The sequence below is a fragment of the Musca autumnalis genome, unplaced genomic scaffold, assembly GCF_047663935.1.
Source record: "Musca autumnalis isolate F117 unplaced genomic scaffold, ASM4766393v1 scaffold_1, whole genome shotgun sequence".
NCBI lineage: Eukaryota > Metazoa > Arthropoda > Insecta > Diptera > Muscidae > Musca > Musca autumnalis.
The window spans coordinates 160972393-160992792 of NW_027411644.1; the positions used below are offsets into that span (position 1 = coordinate 160972393).

General features: G+C 33.7%; 2 protein-coding genes across 3 annotated transcripts in view; one reads left to right on the top strand and one right to left on the bottom strand.

Annotated features, from left to right (window-relative positions):
- The window catches only part of Abd-B (Homeobox protein abdominal B), a 67543-nt gene that overhangs the window by 9495 nt on the left and 37648 nt on the right, over positions 1–20400 (bottom strand). The window contains exon 3 of one of the 2 annotated variants that reach the window (XM_073958739.1): positions 143–1024. In XM_073958739.1, coding sequence (XP_073814840.1) covers positions 143–551 — 409 coding nt within the window. In that variant the 5' untranslated portion in view covers positions 552–1024. Of the gene's footprint in view, positions 1–142; positions 2782–20400 lie in introns of those variants that run through there. The other variant, XM_073958738.1, reaches the window with a different exon arrangement.
- LOC141389165 (uncharacterized) lies at positions 1533–19637 on the top strand. The gene is made up of 4 exons (XM_073960256.1): positions 1533–1613; positions 1724–1799; positions 1882–1937; positions 19518–19637. The coding sequence occupies exons 1-4, from the start codon at positions 1533–1535 to the stop codon at positions 19635–19637; spliced, it is 333 nt and encodes a 110-aa protein (XP_073816357.1).

Consider the following 20400-nt stretch of genomic DNA (forward strand, 5'->3'; position numbering starts at 1 on the left):
AACTCAAGGTACCCCTGAACAAATCCAAAAATTCCCAAATGAAAAATCCCATTTCCTTTTTGAGCTTTCTTTAATTATTTTCTCTTTGAAAGCCCCCCTCCATTACAACAATTGAGGTTAATGCATTTTTCCTCTAACTTACCTGGAGGTTGGGAGCTAACACTGGATGGGGAAACACTCGCCGCAGACGGCGCAACAATTTGTGTCTGGCCGGACGCCACTGCTGTGTTTTGTTGCTGTTGTTGTTGCTGTTGTTGCTGAATACTTGATGTAGCACTGGAGGGTAATGTATTTGACTGAGATTGTTGTTGTTGCTGCTGCTGATGATGGGGTGATGTTAAATGTTGTTGTGTATGTGAGGCAGGACCCGAGGGTGTTTGTGTAGGACTTAGACCACCAACTGGTGTTGTTGCAACGTTATTATGAGATTGTTGCTGCTGTTGTTGACTGGCAGATTGTTGCTGTTGTTGTTGTGGATGCGGGAGATGATGAGACTGTTGTTGTTGTTGCTGTTGCTGAACTATTGAAACAGGCGGGGGATCTTCATACATAACCGCATGAGTGGGCGTGGAATGTGTGTTGTTGGTTTGTTGTGATGCGGATTGTTGTTGTTGTGAAGATTGTTGTTGTTGTTGTTGTTGTTGCAGTCCAGTATCGTTACCCAACAATGACGAGGCAGATGATGCATTCGATGATGGTATACCCGTTGTTGTCGATGAATTAAGTTGGGTATGTGACAATTGTTGTTGTTGTTGCAGGTGGTGTTGATGTTGCAGGTGTTGTTGATGTTGTTGTTGCAGCAAATGCGCATGGGCATGCGGATGTGCGTGATGGGCCGGATGATGGAGTTGTTGATGATGTGGCGTTGTTGTTGGTGTGCCCGTTGTGCCAATTGTTGCCGTTTGATGGTGAGCCGGATGATGTGGATGATGATTAAGGGCGGCCGTGGCAGCAGTTGTCGAAGGATGTGGAGTAGCGTGATGATGTGGCCCCCACCAAGCCCCGGCAGCGGCGTGCGACCCGACTGCCGAGACATCGTGGGGGTCGTATAGAGCGCACGCCAGCGGGATGGTTGGGGTTTGGGGGAGGGGTGGAATATTTACGGTTATTTTGAACGCGATTTCAAATAAAGCGTTTTTTTGTTTCGATACGATTTCAATTAGAGCGCGTTTAAATATTCAATAATTTCAATGGAAAATAATCAAAATGCCGATTAGCAAGAAATTTGAAATGTTGATGGTTGTTTAAAGTTTTCGATTTGGAGAATTTTGTTTATTCAACATTATTTTGAAAGATAGTTTTTTGTTGTTGCACAGGCCAAGTCACCAAGCGTAGTCACCAGGAAGACACACAATTGTCCGTGTGCGTGTCAGGGGACAATTTGAGTTGTGGTGTGTATGGATAGATGGAAGGTTGTTGGTTGGGTTGGTTTGGTTGAATGGCGGTGGTGGTTGTTGGTGTTTCCGTATTATTTGGTTGGATATTAAGAGAACATTGCAAGAGCACAACACAAGTTATCCAAAGAGCAAATAATGGTTGGGTTCATGAACGTTAGATCGAAATTTAGATTTTTTGTGGACAAGTTAAGAGTAAGACCACACGAAAAACACAGGGTGCAGTATAAATATTTTTTTTACAATTTTTTAAAGTTTTTTAGTTTATTTAAACAAAATTGTTCAATATTGTTTTTGTTAAAATTTGATTAATTTTCGTTTCGTTGTAGATTGAAGTGTCATTCATTGGCAATTGTATTGTATCAGTTGTTTATGTTGGTGTTGTTGTGGTTGTTGACGATGGCGGTAATATTTAAGTGGGCCATAAAATTCCATTTTACGATCAAAACAAATAATAATAATTTTTTATATATTTTTCGTTTTGTAGACCATGTTATGTGGGTTATGTTATGTTTTGTTTGGTTTTGCAGCAGCAGCAGTTTTGTTTATATATTATTTTTAATAATTAATTTTTTTGCGCCAAACAAAATTTGCCGGTTCCACACATTAAAACGATTGATATCCAATATGTTGCGTAAATATATCCAATTTTGGGTTTAAACAATTTTCAAATTGTTTATGTGTTGAGGTTGTGGTGGGGAGTAGGGAGAGGTTGATTTTTTTGGGGGGAAATAAAATAAAACACAGTTTGTGATTTAGTTTAAATGTTTTTCAAATAGTTTTTGTTATTAACAGTTTACAGAATTTTATTATGTTTTTTATTGTTAAAATTTGAGTATGTTTCGAGTTTTTAAAACTTTTTCTGATTTTTAATTATTGCACTTTTTGTTTAATAAATTTTTAAAATTTCTTTCCTTTTTTGTTCACACTTTTAGTTATTGAAATTCAAATTTTCTTATTGGAATTCTTTATTTTGAACTTTTTTGTTTTTCTTATTTTCTTTCTACGATTGTAACGTTTTATGGGCTAGTCTGCCTACGACTGAATGGCTGACGTTAGTTGTTAAGATTTTCAAAATATTTTTTGTTGCTTTTGAGACACTCAAGTTTTCAATAAGATTTTTGTTTGTTGTCTGATTTGTATGGTCGAACGTTGTGTGTGTTGGTTGTTGTTGTAAAAATTTTCTTATTTCACACAAATATTTTTTTCTTCTTCTTTTTGGGAAATGTGAACAATTGACGACCGTGTGGCCTGTACCGAACGCAGCGGAGTACAAATCTACACTGACAACAGAGATTCTTTTGTCCGCATACACAAACTGAAAAATGTCTTGATGGAAACACACACGGCACACACAGTTTGAGCTGAGCGTACTCAAGTTGAACACAATGTTGAAGCGGCTAATGAATGTACCGCCACTATTCCAATCGTTGGTCTGGTCTGGCGCACACACAAACACACTCACTCACGTAGAGCTGAAAATGCTCTGTATTCTCATGAGAGCTCTTCAAAAGCGACAATCAGCCAGCCAGCAGAACGTCTATCCATGTATCCCATCCATCCATCCGTACGTCCGTCCGTCTGTCCAACAGAGCGTACGTACGACCAAACTATTGACAAGTAGCGCACACTTCCAACACTTTGAGAATAAAAGAAAATTCGTCACGTTTGTTTTTCCACAGTGTCACAATGTCAGAGAGAAAAGGGAGACGGAAGGGTGGCCAAAAAGCCAAAGAACTCGTTTATAAGTCCCATCCAACAACCAACTCTATATTGCGGCGCTCTTTAATAACAATTTCTATCAACTCCCCCCAAAAAGAAAAATTCTACTCACACGTATTGTACGTTGCCTAGAACTATGATAACGCCAAAATTGTTTTGAGTTGTAGTGGTGTTGGTGGTGTGTTATTGATAATGCCTCCTGACATCAGCTCACATGCGCTCTTTTTTCAGGTTCTGGTATTGTGTGCCGTGTGTGGCTCTTGTTCTTTTTGATTGCAATCCCCCATTTGGGAGTAGGAAGTAAGTCAAAGAGTAGTGTGAGTGAGTGTGTGGGTATAAGGTGGATGAAACGAACCCACAAGCCCCTTGTTCACTCATGAACAAGTGTAGAGAGCCTCACACGTATTCACAGATACTGTACGTGTGTATCCATGGATTTTCACATGGACACGCAGTACAAAAAGAAAGAAAATTGTATACAAAAGAGAAACAAAAGTCAAGTGTATGACAAAAATATGGGGGTTACACAAACACAAAGTGTATCCAAAAGATACAAGAGAGTCAATGTGTGAGGAAATGAACTCGCTCTTTACTATGGAAAGAGAATTAATACAAAATAAACAAGGCTGACTTAAAATGAATATTTATTTAAATTTTTAATATTCAGAAGATATGGAAATTATATATAAGAATTATTGTTTTCGAATAGTCTTTTAAATAATTTAATAAAAACATTTTTAAAGAAATTCTTATTATTTTTTAATTTAATTCAAAATAGAAAATTCGAAAATCGAAACAAATTCTCTTTGCGCCTGCCTTTTGAGAGCCCCCCATACAAAATATACAACGTCCATGTCAGTCACACAGATATGTTTTGCTCTCACACTGATGCACACACACACATAGCCACCCTTCACTTTTGTACGTTTGTGTCTCTGACCCAAGATAGAAGAAAGATTTATCTTTTTTTGTTGTATCTCTTTTTTGAGATTTGCCTTTTGTCAAGTGTTTAGGTTTGTTTGGTGTCTACATTTATTTTGGAGCTCGTCAAACTGGCGGTCTGTTTGCGTACATATGGCTCCATCTATGTGTGGCGATATTGTTTATCATGGCATTGTTGTATTTTTTGTGAGGAGGAATGGGGAGTTGGGACTGTTCGTTAAAGTCGTTAAATTGTTGGATGTCTGTAGACCGCCAAAATACTTCGATTATTTTTTCAGCTGGGGTTTTGAGGTCAGTGAATGGGTAATGGGATGTAATCTTTTATCGAGTGATTTTTTTATGAACAATCATATTTTGAGAACGGGTCAAATCTAAACTGGTAATGTAATGGTACTTGGGGGTCTATGGCTTCAAAGCTAACTTTGCTACTTTACACCACTATATCTATTCACACAATAATGTTATTATACTTATATAATGAAATGTAAATAATCTTATTAAAATTAAAGAAATAAATAATTTAAAAAAATCCCACGTAGATACTTTCTTATTTTATTATATTATTGTTTTTATTTGTACTATGTTTTAATCTTTCAACATAAAGTTATACTTCAGTATCAAGAGCCTTTTATAGAGACAACTATTATTAAAATAAAACATTATATAATGCATATTGATAAAGAAAATCATGCCAAAAGGGGGTATTTCCACATTTTGCAGTAAGTAGGTGTTGAAGTTGGCCTAGAATGAAGATACTATTTTTCTTTTAATTCTGCAGGCCACTAAAACATATTCAAAACGACATTTCAAAATGTTAGAGCCTGTTTTGAATATATCCCAAACAAAAATACACTTGTTTCAAAAACAAGTAGATATGAACTGTACTCATCCCTTGAACAAATTTAACAAAAGGCCTTAAGATGTAAGATGGGTTTGGTATAATCGATTTAAAGGTAGGCAGAAGACATACGCTTCTGAGGAAAAGTTTTTTTTTAATATTTTTGGGACTTTAGTTTGCGATAACTAAAAATTTTCATAGGCTCATATTTCGTAAACTGTTTGAAATTTTGACATATTTTCAGAAGTAGAGTTATAGCCATTGTCGCGAGATACAATTTATCTGTTCCTATTACTTAAAAACTTCGTTTTTATGGGATATGTACTATAGGGTAGGCCGATAAAGAAAATTCGTTCTGTGGGGGCTATATGAAGATATCGACCTATACCGGCAAATTTCAGGTGAAAGTTATATCCTCCCAACGAAGAGTAAATGCCAAATTTCAGCCATTTTGGTGGGACATTGGTGCCACAACCTTAAAAATAACGAAAATCGGGATGTACCACCCTTCCATGGGCGCTATACGGAAACGAAGACCTTTACTGATAATTCTATTCCGGAATGTTTGATACCCCCATCGCTACCTAAATACCAAATTTCATCCATTTAGGTTTTATAATGACGCCTAAACTTCCAAAATTCCGAAAATCGAAAGGAACTGTTCTATTGGTGCTATATCAAAACGTGAACCGATATAACACATTTTTAATTACAATCATCCTAGGAGTAATATAAACTTCTGAACAAAATTATAAAGCTCTATCTTAAATGTTGCGAGCTGTATCGTGAATTCAACTGACCAAAGCTTTGCAACGGACATCTTAATATCGACTTAGAATTTTATGGTGGAATACAATAATTGCTAAACCATCTTCTAAATCGAAAATGAAGGAGTTTATAAGATGTTTGAGATAAATTCCTAAATGAAACAATAAAACAAATTTTTAATTTTTTTCGTAAAATTTCTTGACAAATTAAAAAAAAAGTGGAAAAAATAGCAATTATTCGAATACTAATTAATCGTAGTTTAATACAAAAAAATTCAATAAAATCGAAGGGTATAATCATTGATAAAAATTATGTAATTAGTAGAGCCCACTAAAGCGAACACTGAAAGAAATGAACCACCATCAGTCATATCTGCAAACATGAAAATAGTTTCCCTGATTGTGATATGAATATGAAACCTTTTGAGAAGAGACGCAGATCGTTTCCGCTTTCGATAAGCCTATAAGGCCTTGCGATAGACCTGGTATTTCACCATATACAAAATAGCATTTCCACGAGGGTAAACTTATTTAGGAAATGGGAGACTTATCCTATATCATGAAGTACCGCTCGATTATACTTTAAGATAGCGATAATGGGACAGGTCAAGAATATTACTATTATGTAGAAAACTCCATAATGCAGGAAATTTAGGCCAACATAACGCTAAAAATTTTGAGACATTGTATTACCGGAAACTCAAATGGAACTTTGCACCAAGGATAATAATATGTATATTATGCGAAAAGCCAAATGTGCCACTTCATTATCCCACATTAAATCCAGAAAGGGACCCAAGACCATTATTTGTAACCCGGCTTATCAACTTTTCGGTGTACTGCTGTAACTTTCAGTTATACGCTGAGATCTTTTTATTGGTCATACACAAAACTACAAATGCCAAATTCTGAAGAAGGCGCCGAAGAATCAGATATCTGACAACTACAATATCCCGTAACAAAACCACATTTTCCAAATATGGTCTGCATTGGGGACTCCTGCGAACCACATTCTCCAAATATGGTCTGCATTGGGGACTCCTGAGTATCGTTCGATACCCAACATTCAGCTTTGAAGAATTTAGCAAATTGGGTCTGGCATATGAAGTTGATATCAACGCGCGAAATGTCCAGTAGATTCGGAAAGACTGTAAACATGTTAAAGCTAAAGGAAAACATCTTGAAACTTGGTGTACGTTGAAGTAGCGAACAAGATAGCCTACTGGATTTTGAAAGATATTTTCATAGAGGCTTCCGGATTTTTAAAAATATTTTGGCAGAGCCCCTACAAAGGATTTTTGAGAATATTTTGTCCTACAAAGATTCTTGGATTATGAAGAATATTTTTACAGAGGCTCCTATAAAAGCTTTTGGATTTTGACGAATATTTTTATAGAGGCTTCCGGATTTTTAGAGATATTTTCGCAGAGGCTCCTACAAAGACTCTTGGATTTGTAAGAATATTTTCACGGAGGCTCCTACAAAAACTCTTGGATTTGTAGGAATATTTTCAAGGATGCTCCTACAAAGGCTTTTTGATTTTAAAACTATTTTCATAGTGGCTCCTGTTTCTCTAAGACGAGTCAAAAATAAAATCGTATTACTATCAGTATAGATGGGATTCTACCCGGTATTTACCCAAAATTTGGGTAAATACCAAATAAATATCTTTTTTGGGTGTTTATTTGGGTAAATAAAGTTTTATTTTGAAATCAAAATTTAGTTTTTTCTGTCAGACAGATAATCAAAAAGAATACCAGAAAAGCGGTAAAACCACGCGGACTAAACTTTTTATACGTCAAATCGGTCGTTGGAGTTGCTTGTGCGAAGAATGCAAAAATTATAGCTTTTTCGAGGAGGAATCAAATCTCAAGATTATCCGCTGAAGTCCATCTGAAAAGTTTGGATTTCGATCCACCATTTATGATTTTCTGCAAGAAGATATACAACAAACTGCTCTAATAGTTGTCAAATACCGAAAATATGATGTCACAATATATGAGAGATTTACCAAAATATGGACCAAAATTTATCATATTTTAACTTGCGCCCTATCCAAAAACGGTCATTTTATTCATAGTCATTTAAAATTTGGTAAAACATTGCGTTTTCGCATCTAATTTCATGATTTTGGTTTCTGTAGTTTATACCCACAATTTGGGTAAATACCCGGGTATGTACCCATTTCTACCCAATTTACCCATTTTAATGGGTATTTACCATTTGGGTATTTACCCATTTCCCATCTCTAACTATCAGATGTGTGTATTTAATTTATATTTGTCTTCAATCAAACCACAATTTTCACAATAACAGAAGTTTGACAGTAATTCGAACAAATCTAGTTTCGAATCGTCTTAGAGAAACCGGTCATAGAAATCCACGATAATATACAGCGTTTTGGTGTTTTATTGTCTGCAAGTTTTTGGGTCACAGCGGAATATTTGGATCATAAAAGGCAATAAAAGGAAATACATATTTATAAACGATATTGAAAAATTTTAGCACCTTATTATTAGGTGTTGTTTTATTTCGAATTCATATTTTATGCATTATGCATATGCAAAATCAGAAATTATCGCCATAACATAATCTTCCGTATTCGTATATTTGGCTTACGCATAAGTATATGTCACATACAAAAAATTATTCTAAATTTAGTTTTCCCTTGTTAAAGACAAAAAAATTTAATTGAACATCAAAAGACATTTGATACTGCAAACCAAACCAGCAATTGAAGTTTTATAGATGTTGTTTACAAAAAAATGGAAAACAATTAAGCGGCAAATCACTACTTTTGACACAAAGGAAGTGTGTTCGGTATATTTTCTTTCCTTTTTTCTCGCTCCAATGGATCCGAAAAAATAATAATAAATAAAAGAAATATTTTTATGACTATAACTAATATTTGTCTACGTAGACAATATGTGCAATTGGAAATAATAATAACAAAAATGACTAATGTCATTATTATCAGGGTATGCTTACATAACTACACACATTCATATACTATATAAATCCCCCTATAAGTCATAAATTCCATGTTGACAAATAGTATTTGAAATTTCTAAATTGAGTTTTTGAAAACTAAAAATCCATTACATCTTTGTTGTTCTCATAATTTTACAAATTACATAAAAACAGACATTAAAATATATTCATTTGTATTCTTTGCCGCTTTTCTTGTTGTTTTTATTGTTGCCGCTGGAAAGGATATGAGACATTGTCAGCAGGAATTTTATATTAGGCGCCGTCAAGGGTTAAATATTCTTCTAAGAAACTTGTATATTTTCCTCTTTTTTCGTTGTCATTGTTTCACATTGGTTGGTACTCAAACACACGCACACGCCGTGTGACAATTTTGCATAAGAAAAGATATGGAATGGTAGAATGCAATGCAATGGAATGGCAATGACGAAAAAGGGTTATTATAGCGGAACATGACGTTATGTACATTGTCATTGTATTTATGACCTGATTTGTTTGATTTTCACACATTTTGTTCCATGGTATTGGATGGATGGATGGTTGGAGGGTTTGCATCATCAGCAGCAACATAGTCAGTCACTCGCCCAGGTAGCGTGAGCAAAACCCCAGGAGAAATATCACTGTAATGACATTCTTCCAAGTTATACAATATGCCCATAAGAGCACAACAGGAAGGAAGTACTCACTTAACAGTACTCCAAAAAGGCAGAAAGGTATGAAAGAACAAAAACAACAATACGAGAAATAAAAGAAAAAAGAAATCTTAGAATACATTCATCCACGCCATATATCCATCCATTTATCTATTTGTCTTAGGTAATAAAACATTTAAATTCCATGTCCATATACCTTGTCTTTGACAGGCAGACAGACAGACATACTCGTACATACATTGCATACATCCTTGTAGATTTTTCATATCACGATTCATGTCTCCTTCTCTTGCTTGGGAGACAGTGACGTATGCATTTAAACGGTAGTTAAAATATACATCGTAAATAATGACTTTTTTATAGTATAGAAGAAGAAATCGTTAACGCCATTCAGGGTCAAACATTTGTTTCGACTTTGCAATGGAGTAAAATCTCTGTTCCTCAACAGCCATGGGAAATGTAAACGAAAATGTGTCTTTGAAGAAATGGTGGACATTTTGTATTTATTTCCTCATTTTCCGTATTTGCATAAATAGCCTAAACAAATATGTAGTTAACATAGTTCTATTTTTATGTAGCAAATTATCAAATTACTTTTTTCAATGCCATTAAAATGTGCCTCCTTTGCCTTCTTCGCCCTATGACTTTTGGTGGGACAATTACGGAAAAACCTTTGAAATTACTCAACATGCCACAAGCAGGATGATTCATTCATTGAAAAGAAATGGAAAAGAGAAATGTATGTGGTATATATAGCAAGAGAAATAAGAGCAATTTACTTGAGCGATAATTTTACATGAAAGTAAGTGGGAGATATTTTATCAGAGTACTTGGCCAGGTGTGGTTTAATATATAAAATGGAAATTATGGGATTTAATAACCATTTTCGTTCTAAATAATATTTTGTTGTAAATTTGGGTGAAATGTAAAACTGATAGCGGGGACATAGCTCCCCAAATGTCAAAGTTTCGACGAAATATTGGAAAATCAGTTCTCGATCCTTTTCATTTTTTTTAATTGGATCCAGGAAATCAAGTTGATATCAACGAATGAAATATTCAGTAGACCTCGACAGACTGTTGATTTGAAAACTAAGTTTTTAGGGTAGAAAGCGACATTGCGTACCACAAAACCGTAAATCAATTTGTATCACAATCGAATATGGTACGGGATAATACACAATACTTTAATGTCCATAAAGAAAAAGATTAAAATTCGATAGATGGGAAAATTGAAGTTTAAAACTTGATATAGCCTTTCTGGACCAAATTTTACAATTATACAATGTTACCAGTAGAGATGTGTAGTTCTGGAACGAACTGTTTCCAAGGAACTATTCCGGACAAGGAACTATATTCGACTACTTCGTTATTATAATTCCTATCGTTCACACATCGCCTTTTATTCGTATAGTTCACCTAATTCCTTTAACACCACACTCACTTCGATCTTTCTCGTTCGTTTCGTTCAGAGGATGAAAGAAAAAGATTCGTTGATTATTTCGGTCTTGGAACTATTTGGAACGAAGGAAACCAAAAATAGCCATGCAAGAGAAAAAATCATTGAACTATATAGTTCTCGGAACTATTTGGAATTATATTAAGGTACTAGTTCATTTTTGGAAAAGGAACTAGAAAGATAGATCCGCTCCGGGAACTAGATTGCCCAACTATAGTTATCAAATGAGATCAGCGAATAAAATTAAATTGATCACCTTGGATTTAAGAGTTTACAATTTCTGCTTATAATTAAAGAAAGCAATCAAATTCGATCATTGACTTCTATGCACCAACGAAAATGTATCTACAAATTGACTTGAAAAGCGAAGATTATTAGATTGTGTTTTTTTTTTAATTTTAAATGAGGTTGACCTTAAAAAGAAAAGAGTTGTCCATACTAGTTCATTTGGCAGATCGCTTCATTTAGTTCAGATCTTTAAACTAAACTAGTTCATTAATATAGTTCATAGCTCACAGTTTAGTTCAATCGTTCGGATCAGAATCGTTCATTGTCTTTAAATCGTTTGCGTACAATTTCTCTCGTATGTTAAAACACAAATACATTGATACACCCACTTCAATATAATCAAGCTACTCCAGAAATTTTTAACAATTTATAAGGGATCGTAAAAGTTGATTCTGAGTTTTAATTTGTATCTATCCTCACTTTCTTCTTTTCTTTTTTTCTAGTGGTTATATCTCAGAAACCAATTTAAATTTTGATACCCTGCCTTCTGCTAAAATTTAGCAAATAACTAGAAGAAATCAAATCTAAATATACAAATTCGAATCAGTTAAATTTATTATAAACATTTGCAAATGTGTTTTTTGAACAAGCGTTGTCATTAATGGTCCCATAAGTTCTTCTAACGTCTACATCTCTAAAATCAATTTTCGAAGATTGGATACCACGCATATTGGTATCATGCGTGGTATCCAATCTTCGAAAATTCTGTATCAATGGATTACAAGAAAACAAAGGTGATCGATATAAAAGGGAAGAGATAAAACTCGGTTATGTAAATCAAATACTGCTGAAATATCTATTTGGCGGAAATTGGTTACTTTAGGTCGGCCTTCGGTATTACCTTACTCGCGTGCAAGCAAGGAAAGTTTCTCTCTCCACTCACACAATTCAACCCACTGCAAAACCATGCACTTACACAATTAAAGCTGGTTAAAGTATTCAACAAGACCTCACGATTTTTTAAAGGTTATTCGAATAATTTTCGTTACAATTTGAAATATTTCACTAGAAATTATGGAATTCTAATTAAATCCAGCACACTTCTCAGTATTAAATAATACCAGAGACTACAGAATAGGAGCTCAGGAGAGTTATGTTGATGTGTTCAGACGATCTGATAGAATTCTGTAGAAATTCTGAAGTATTTACATAAAGTGTTGCTGTTTTTTTATCAGATGCAATTAAGAATTTTCATTTTATTCCAAAGTGTCTTCTAATAAGAGAGATGGGGGATTTTTTGTTGTCTTCAGACAGGTCTGGACAAATTCTGCAGAAAGTCTTATAGGTATTGGAGCGAAATATTTTTGGTTTATCTTCGCTCTCTTTCATAATGGGAAAAATGATGCATTTACGTACAGCAGTTGACTTTAAAATATGTTTACATTTGCAATTTTGCAAAAACCGAAAGGTGAATTCAAATTCCAAATTTGGAGGAAAAATCTCATATAATTAAGTATCCAAATGAACGTGATAAATATTGAAAGGAAATTCAAATTACTCTCAGCATTGTCGACAAAATCTGATCTCAATCTGAATCGTATTAAAATTTTCTAAGAACTATTCCTACATTTTATAATTACTTCAATGATATGAGTTTAAGAGAGTTATGTATGTAGTTGTGTTCAGACAGGTTTGATACAATTCTGCAGAAAATCTGAAGTATTTGCGAAAAGTGTTTCCGATTTTTTCAGATTCACTTTTCCTAAATTATTGCTAAAGTGAAAGTCATTTAAATTTTTACTGTTCTCAGACATGTCTGGAATAATTTGAAGAAAGTCTGATATATATTTGCCCGAGGAATTTTGTTGTTCTTCCTTAGCTCACTTTCAGAGGGAGAACAGAGTAAAATTTATCCGCAGAAGTAATCTTTAGAATCATAGTAATATGTATTTGAAACTCGGTGTATACAGAAAGGGGTGAGTTCAAATTCCACATTTGAAGGAAAAATTTCAATGTGATTTTTATCAGATATATTTAAAAATTTAAAGTGAGAGTCAGGGAATTTTTTGTTTTGTTCAGAAAAGTCTGGAAATTCTGAAACTAAGCTCTCTTTTAGAAAATTGATATACGAATTTACTAATGAGTTCATATCCCAAAATTGACGACCATATGTCATATAAATAAGCAATACAATCAGCATGATAAATCAGATGCTCCTAAGAAATGTAATTTTAATTTTGCATTTTTTCTAAAGTCAGGGAATATTTTATTGCGTTCAGACAGGTCTGGAAAAATTCTGATAGTTTTTGCTCGATGTATTTTCGAAATTAGCTCTCTTTTAGAAAGGATATACTTGCAGAAGTACATAAACTTTTAAAAAATGTTCATGTAAGTAGAGGGGGATGATTTCAAATCCCAAATTTGGAGGAACATTTTCATATAAATAAGTATTAAAATAAGCGTGGTAGTTTCAATATGGCCTTTATAAAGTCGGAAAATATTTTTATCCTTTATTTTATTCCTCTCGGGAACATAGGGCTTCAATACGATTTTTCCACATGTTGGTATAATATATTGTTTTCAATCTCATCCCATGCCATATTCAGCTTTCTTGCGGTATAATTCGGTATAATTTGATCACTGTCATAAGTCGGATCATAACAACAATCAATGGTTATTGTTATTTCGATATTCAAACACCTGTGTAATGTCCATGGAAAAGTATAGGACCCACATTTGATGGTAAAAGTAAACTAATACCAGATAAGGGCAATATTATTTTATGTTCGATGAAATGGTATTTATGACTTCATTGTGGGGATAATATAATTTAATATCATAGTGTAATAACTTGATAAAGCGAAACGCCTTTACACACAGATGACTAAAACATTCAGCGTCTCAAAGAGTACCATAAACAAAGACTTTCATTTGAATACCTTTATTAAAAAACTTGCCACGTGGTGTAATATTTCGTGTTTATTTTTTGTGTATTTTATTTTATAATTTGTATTAGAGATAATATCTCTTGTAAAAGCTTGAATGTCTCGATTTATTTGAAGTTATTTTAGTTCTTTTCATTGATACTGAAATCCAAATAACAACGTTGGATGTGTTTCATCTTAAGTACAAGATTTCTAATTATATAATTAAAGGTATTACCAACTACACTGGAAATTGGAGAATAACTTTAGAAAATTGTTCTTTAAAAATTTGCAAAAATCACTTCCTCTAAATGATTATTTCATTCCTAAAGCCTTTTTTATTGGCACCAATCACCTTAAGTATTCCCCATAGACACTTCACATCGCAGAAATGGTCACATATCACAGCATAACTTAATTGCCTCCGCACAAAAACCCCAAAAGAACAGTGCAATGACTGACATTGCCGGATAATAAAGTAAATTTTTATTATTTGTTTATACATAAATCTCCTCTTAACGTGGGCAAAAACATTTGAAAAACTAGTTCAATGGGCGGGCGTTTGGTTAAGAGTTGGTGGCAGTGGTGTGCTCATTGCTTCCAACACACTCCTTCGGAACAGCTGACATAGAACAATAAATGACTTGTTGGTTTCGTCAAACGAAAAAAAGGAATAGTACCTTTAAGTCATTTTACTATTTTATTGACATATTACCATACCATTCATTTATTGTTCATAAAACACAAGCCATCAGCAACCGCAACACAATTACAATTTTGAACAAAAAACGGAAAACATTTCTTTTACTGCTTCTTATAACAAGGAAGATGATGTACGATGAGTATATAAACGAATTTCCAAAGCAGTTACAGTAGCCCAAGAATATGCTGTCTCAGACATCATTCATCCAAGTGTAAATGTGGATTTTGTTAATTTGCCTTTATGACCCGTTCGGGTAATGTGTTAATTGCTGTTTATAAGGTGTTAATATGAACCGGCGAACGAATGAATGAATGAAAACGTTCAAAAACAACAAATACACACTTTATGTTTATGATCTCTCGTTAAGTAGATCATATAAAGAAATCATTTCAGCCTGACTGAATGTCAGTCAGTCCCTAAGCAATCATTCATTTATTTATAGTACATTCCGACACCTGTATTGCGTAGAGAAAAGTCATCATCATCATCGTCGTTAATGTTGTTTATTACCGGGCGCTTGATATATTATTAACTCATTAAGAGTTTATAAAATAATTATTGTATAATAATTTCACACATTGTTATGGGGCGCTCTCTCACTGTTCATTATTTTCTTTAAATACTCTTTGGATATAATGGTTATTGAAAAAATATAATTGAATTACATAATTCGTTTAATATTGTTAAATAAACAAATCCAATCCACTTCGTAATTGATACAATTTTGGCAGAGTCTTTATATTCATTTAAAAATGTTATTGTATACCATTAGAATTTTATTTAATTTTTCTAAATGATTTTTTTTTTTGCTAAATTTTCTAATTACTTCCAGAATTGGAGTTTAGTGGAATTATACTATTTTTTTCAGACAGATCTGATACAATTCTGCAGAAAATCTGAAGTTTTTGTGAAAAGCGTTTCTGATTTTCTTATCATATGCACCTATTAACTGTTAGAGTCCTTAACCTTTTATTACTTGGTTTATTTCAACATTTCTAGATACCAAAGGAATTTTTTATTGTGTTCAGACAGGTCTGGAAAAGTTTTAAAGGAAGTCTGTTAGATATTTGCGCAAGGTATTTTTGTTTTAGCTTTCAGAAAGAAAACAAGTATGATTTTAAAGGCAGAAATAACCTTTAAATAATGTTAATATTGAAAACTTTGTGTTAGCCAGGGCTTCGGAGTCGGAGTTGGAGTCGGAGTCTGGAGTCGGAGTCTAGCAAATTTTGCTGGAGTCGGAGTCGGAGCCGGAGTCGTGAAAAAAATCTCGACTCCGACTCCGGGCAACAATCTGTTCTACATTTATCAAAATTTGTCAAATCAATCTAATTTATTTAAATGATCATAGTTAAAAAAAAAAAACTCTTAATCTCTATTTTGACTACAAAATGCATATCGGAAGCATTTTTGGGACAATTGATTGGAATAATGTTTGCATGCTCCAAATATACTTGGGTAAGATCTTTTAGAAGATTTACAGGTCATTTTAAGGAAGACTCACCGGTCTCCTCTTGTTTTTTTTTTAGAAGTCATTTACATATGTCTGCTGTAAAAGAAGCAGTTGGACTTCTATGAAAGACCTTGTAGTACTTTAAGGGAAATCATACGAAAGACTTACCACGGTGCCCCTTAACCAAATTTAAATGGAAGGAGCTTACACCTGAGAAGTTTCGCGGATTCTGAAACTGCAATATCCGGAGGGCTTTTTAAAGAAATCGCGGTCAAACTTGAAAACCGCAAGTCCTATGGAAATGATGTAAAGAAAATGTTGTAGCAGTGAAAATTTTCTCTGCACTGACTGTACCGCCTCTTTATAAAACTATGTCTTGACTACAATTTACCAACTTAAACTTATATATCTCAAAAATGGTAGAACCTAGGAAATTATTGCAAAAGTCAGTATTGTAGAGAATTTCCACAGCTATATGATTTTCTCCAGTCCCATTTCGATAAGACTTGCCGTTCCCAAGCAAAATGGTGAAAACCTAATAATAAAAACCTAAAAATGTGACCTAAACTTCTATATCTGAAAAATGGTAAAACCTACGAAATTGTAAAGGTCAATCCTCTAGCGAATTTTTGCAGAAACAATATTTTCTTTAGCCCTATTTCGATAGGACTTACCGTTTTCAAGCAAAATCGTGAAAACATAAAAAACCTTAAAAATGTGAACTTCAAGTAACCTTAACCACGAAAGTGTATGTTAAGGGGAAATAGGCTATTTTGGTCTTCTATCACGATGCGGTGTTAAAATATCGTTAATTTTCCATAACTCAAAAAATTACAGTAATTATGGTAATTTGATATTTCGAGTCTCATTGGGTACATAAGTCAAATTCGGATAATTGTGAATATACTCGTATGTTGGTGTTTAGGTAGAGAAACCTTGTAACGATACCGTCCAATTGCAGTTGCTTTGAAGGGGTTTGCTACATGTTCTGAAGTGTGAAGTATACTGAAGTGCTAGTTACTTTGTATTCTGTATTGTCAACGAAAAAAAAACGAACAACTATATTTTGGTATCCTCCCAATGTAATGTATCTTGAAAGTTCAAACTGAAATTACTGTAATTTGTGAATTTTATTTTATCTATTTTCGGAGTCGACTCCGGAATTGGAGTCGGAGTCGGAGTCGAGAAAAAAATTGGACTGGAGTCGGAGTCGGAGTCTGCTCAAAAATGGCTCGACTCCGAAGCCTTGGTGTTAGCAGAGGGTGATGAGCTCAAATCCCAATATTGGTCGTAATGCAGAATTCAAAAATTGATACCTACATGCTGGCAATACGAGCGTTTAGTTACCCTTTGTTAAATAAATTATTGAGAGTTCATTCGTTTTTACCATTAAAAAGTCCCAGAACACATTATTAAATTGAGTTGTTAACAATATATTTCACTTGATTAAATATGAAATATTTTTTTATTCTTTCTCACATTTTAACATCTAAGCAACTAACCCTAGCTTTCCCCAACTCTTTCGAAGTTCCCACGATCTTCTACCATTCAAAATTTAAAACCAGTATTTCAAAATGAGAACACACACAAAACATGGCAGTTTGTCTTCATTTGTATGGATTTTTTCTCAAGAACCCCTTTTTCATTTTGCGCCATAATTTTTTTCTTCATTTTGAATTAACAAAATGAGAAGAGAAAAATAAGCCATTAATTGTTATTAAGTTACTGCTGCAAGTGATCATTTGATGATGATGGTGGTGGACAAACTCCATTTTGTTGGCCTGGCCATAGCCTTTAGTCATGCAATGATGCCGCACGATGTTCTTCCTCCTCACCGTCTTTCATCACATTCGACTCTTATGGCCAAGTGCTACAAATTGGAGTTGCTTTATCTGTGTTTTTTTTTTTTGCTTTTCTTAATTGCGGCACTTTTCTTTGAAATAACTTGAGAACAAAAGGCAAACTCACGACGCAACAAATCTAAAAGTTGAAATCATTTTGTTTTTTATTTATTTCGTACAAACCCCGTCTTTTTTAGATGCCTGATTGTATGTATGGTTGTTGAGTAATGTACTTTATACATCACACAAAAGAAACAAAGCACTTTTGATGATCTCAAAATTGATGCTCTGTTGAGGAGGGGTACATTTTTTTCTTGTTTTTGTAAAACACGATTGTAGGTCTGCCAGAGGGGAATCGTGTCGTGATGAAGAAAGGCCAACACAAGATGCTGGATATTGATAATAATGGTGTGAGAAACTAAAGTGAGTTGAAACATGAAATTAAATTGAAAACAAAAAAACAACAACTACAGAAAGAGGAAGATACAAAACTAGAACATAAATCACTATTCCACGAAAACGTCATGGAACAAGTTAGAGATACATAAGGTACATACATACATAAACATGTATGTACATTTGGCCTTTTTCGTTAATAGTTTTTTTTTCAATTTGTTCTTTTTTTAATATTCACGTTGAAGAGGAATTAATGTGGAGTAAAACAGTAAAATGCCTACTGCATTATCTTGTAAAAAATTTAACTAACTTTAGATCAATTTTATGGCACCTTTTTTGCACCAGCTTCAAACGGCATGGATATAGTAAAATATTTTATTTTGTACCACTGAAAAATGTTATGATATCGTCAAGAGGTGAACCGCTGGATAGATAGATTTTACCCAGAAAAAATGTGAAAGCCACATGAGCCGAATAACCCAGTGTGTATAGCTACGAATCAGAAGTTCGCAAGTTCAAATCCATCAGAGAACAACATAAAAATGTGTTCTTTAAAAATAAAACATATGTTTTTAACTTATTTTCAAACTTCTAGTGGCCATTTAATAACTAGTTATTGAGTGCGTTGATTTGTAAGTAATTACGACAACCAAAAATTACTATAAAACCACCTTATTTGGTAATGGGATTTTTTGATGAGCACGGCTTTTTGATAGGTTTGAAGTCATCAGAGAGAGCGGTATTCCTTCGACAATCATTAGTAACAAAGTCGATAACAAAATGTCTACTTTTCGATATTCTCTATAATCAAAAGTCGATTTCGATCTTAGACTTATCAATTATTATAATAATATAATATGAAGAATATTCTTCCCAAAAATTAAGTGTGTAGTGCCATGGACAAAACCCACAATCAACGACAGACCATTAATAAAAAGTAAGTAGTAACATCATAAGTGGCAAGCAATGAATGCATGAATATGTAAGTGAAAATCATCTTTTGCAGATCTCTGTTTGGTATCCCTGCAATTTCCTCGGGCTTTGTAAGAGGACAATATGCAGTAATTATACGAAAAAAGCTCTCGAACCATTTATTATTAAATAAGGGGACAATAAATACAGTGATCTTTTTAACACATTATTCGCAAACGCTAGGAATGGTATTAAAATACGCCACAAAATGCCTATAATAGCTAAGATTATCCCGTTTTAGGAAGATTCGGCAACATCTACAATCAATGACAGACAACTAATAAAAAGTGAGCAATACCACCACAAGTGGAATGACAGTGGTAATCAATATAACAGCAATGAATACTCGAATATGCTGTAAAAGAGAATCAGCTCCTACAGATCTCTGTTTGATATCTCTGCTCATCGGAATTCCCTGAATCTTTAAGCATCAAACGGGGGTGACATTGAACTCTATGATCTTTCCATCCTGATTAAAAAAATTATACAAAATGCGAACATGAATCGAAAACTGCACACTTTTGACTATATAACACATTTTATTTGTATGCCATAATCGCCATCATGACTCGAACTCGAAAAAGTCGAAAAAAATCTGTTGAATAGGTCCTGTTATAAAGGATGAGGAACCCCAATTTTATAAAAATATTTTTAAATAAATTTGTTTTTTTTTTTGTTTTGCGAAATTTTTTAATATCTTCTACAATTAGAATTATGCTGTTGGCATGCCTGAACATGTCTAACACAATTCTGCGGAAATTCTGAAGTATTTGCGGGAAAAAAAATCCTTCTAAAGTGAGAGACAGGGAATTTTTTAATTGTATTCAGACGCTTTGTCTTGCAGATGTGTATATACATATTTTCGTTGATTCAGAATGTCAGAATAGGGAAACTTCCTGGTATTTAGGTAAAATTTAGAGTTTTGATGTATTCTAGGACCCATAGTAAAATTTTAATAGGAGATTTCAAAGATTTGTGGAAAGGGGACCAAAAGACCCCTTTTATGACGCACACGAGGGTTAATTTTTTTATGACAAATATTTTTCGCATTCTTGTTAGTAAAGTTGCCAAAGACACCATATACCTAAAGTGCAAGGATTCCAAGTAATCTTAACTCAAATATT

Excerpts from the sequence above, each read along its gene's own strand:
- LOC141389165 (XM_073960256.1), top strand. The coding sequence starts at position 1,533 with ATGGTTGGGTTCATGAACGTTAGATCGAAATTTAGATTTTTTGTGGAC. Across the intron at positions 1,614-1,723 it reads GACCACACGAAAAACACAGG|ATTGAAGTGTCATTCATTGG; the intron begins GTGCAGTATAAA and ends GTTTCGTTGTAG. Across the intron at positions 1,800-1,881 it reads TGTGGTTGTTGACGATGGCG|ACCATGTTATGTGGGTTATG; the intron begins GTAATATTTAAG and ends TTCGTTTTGTAG.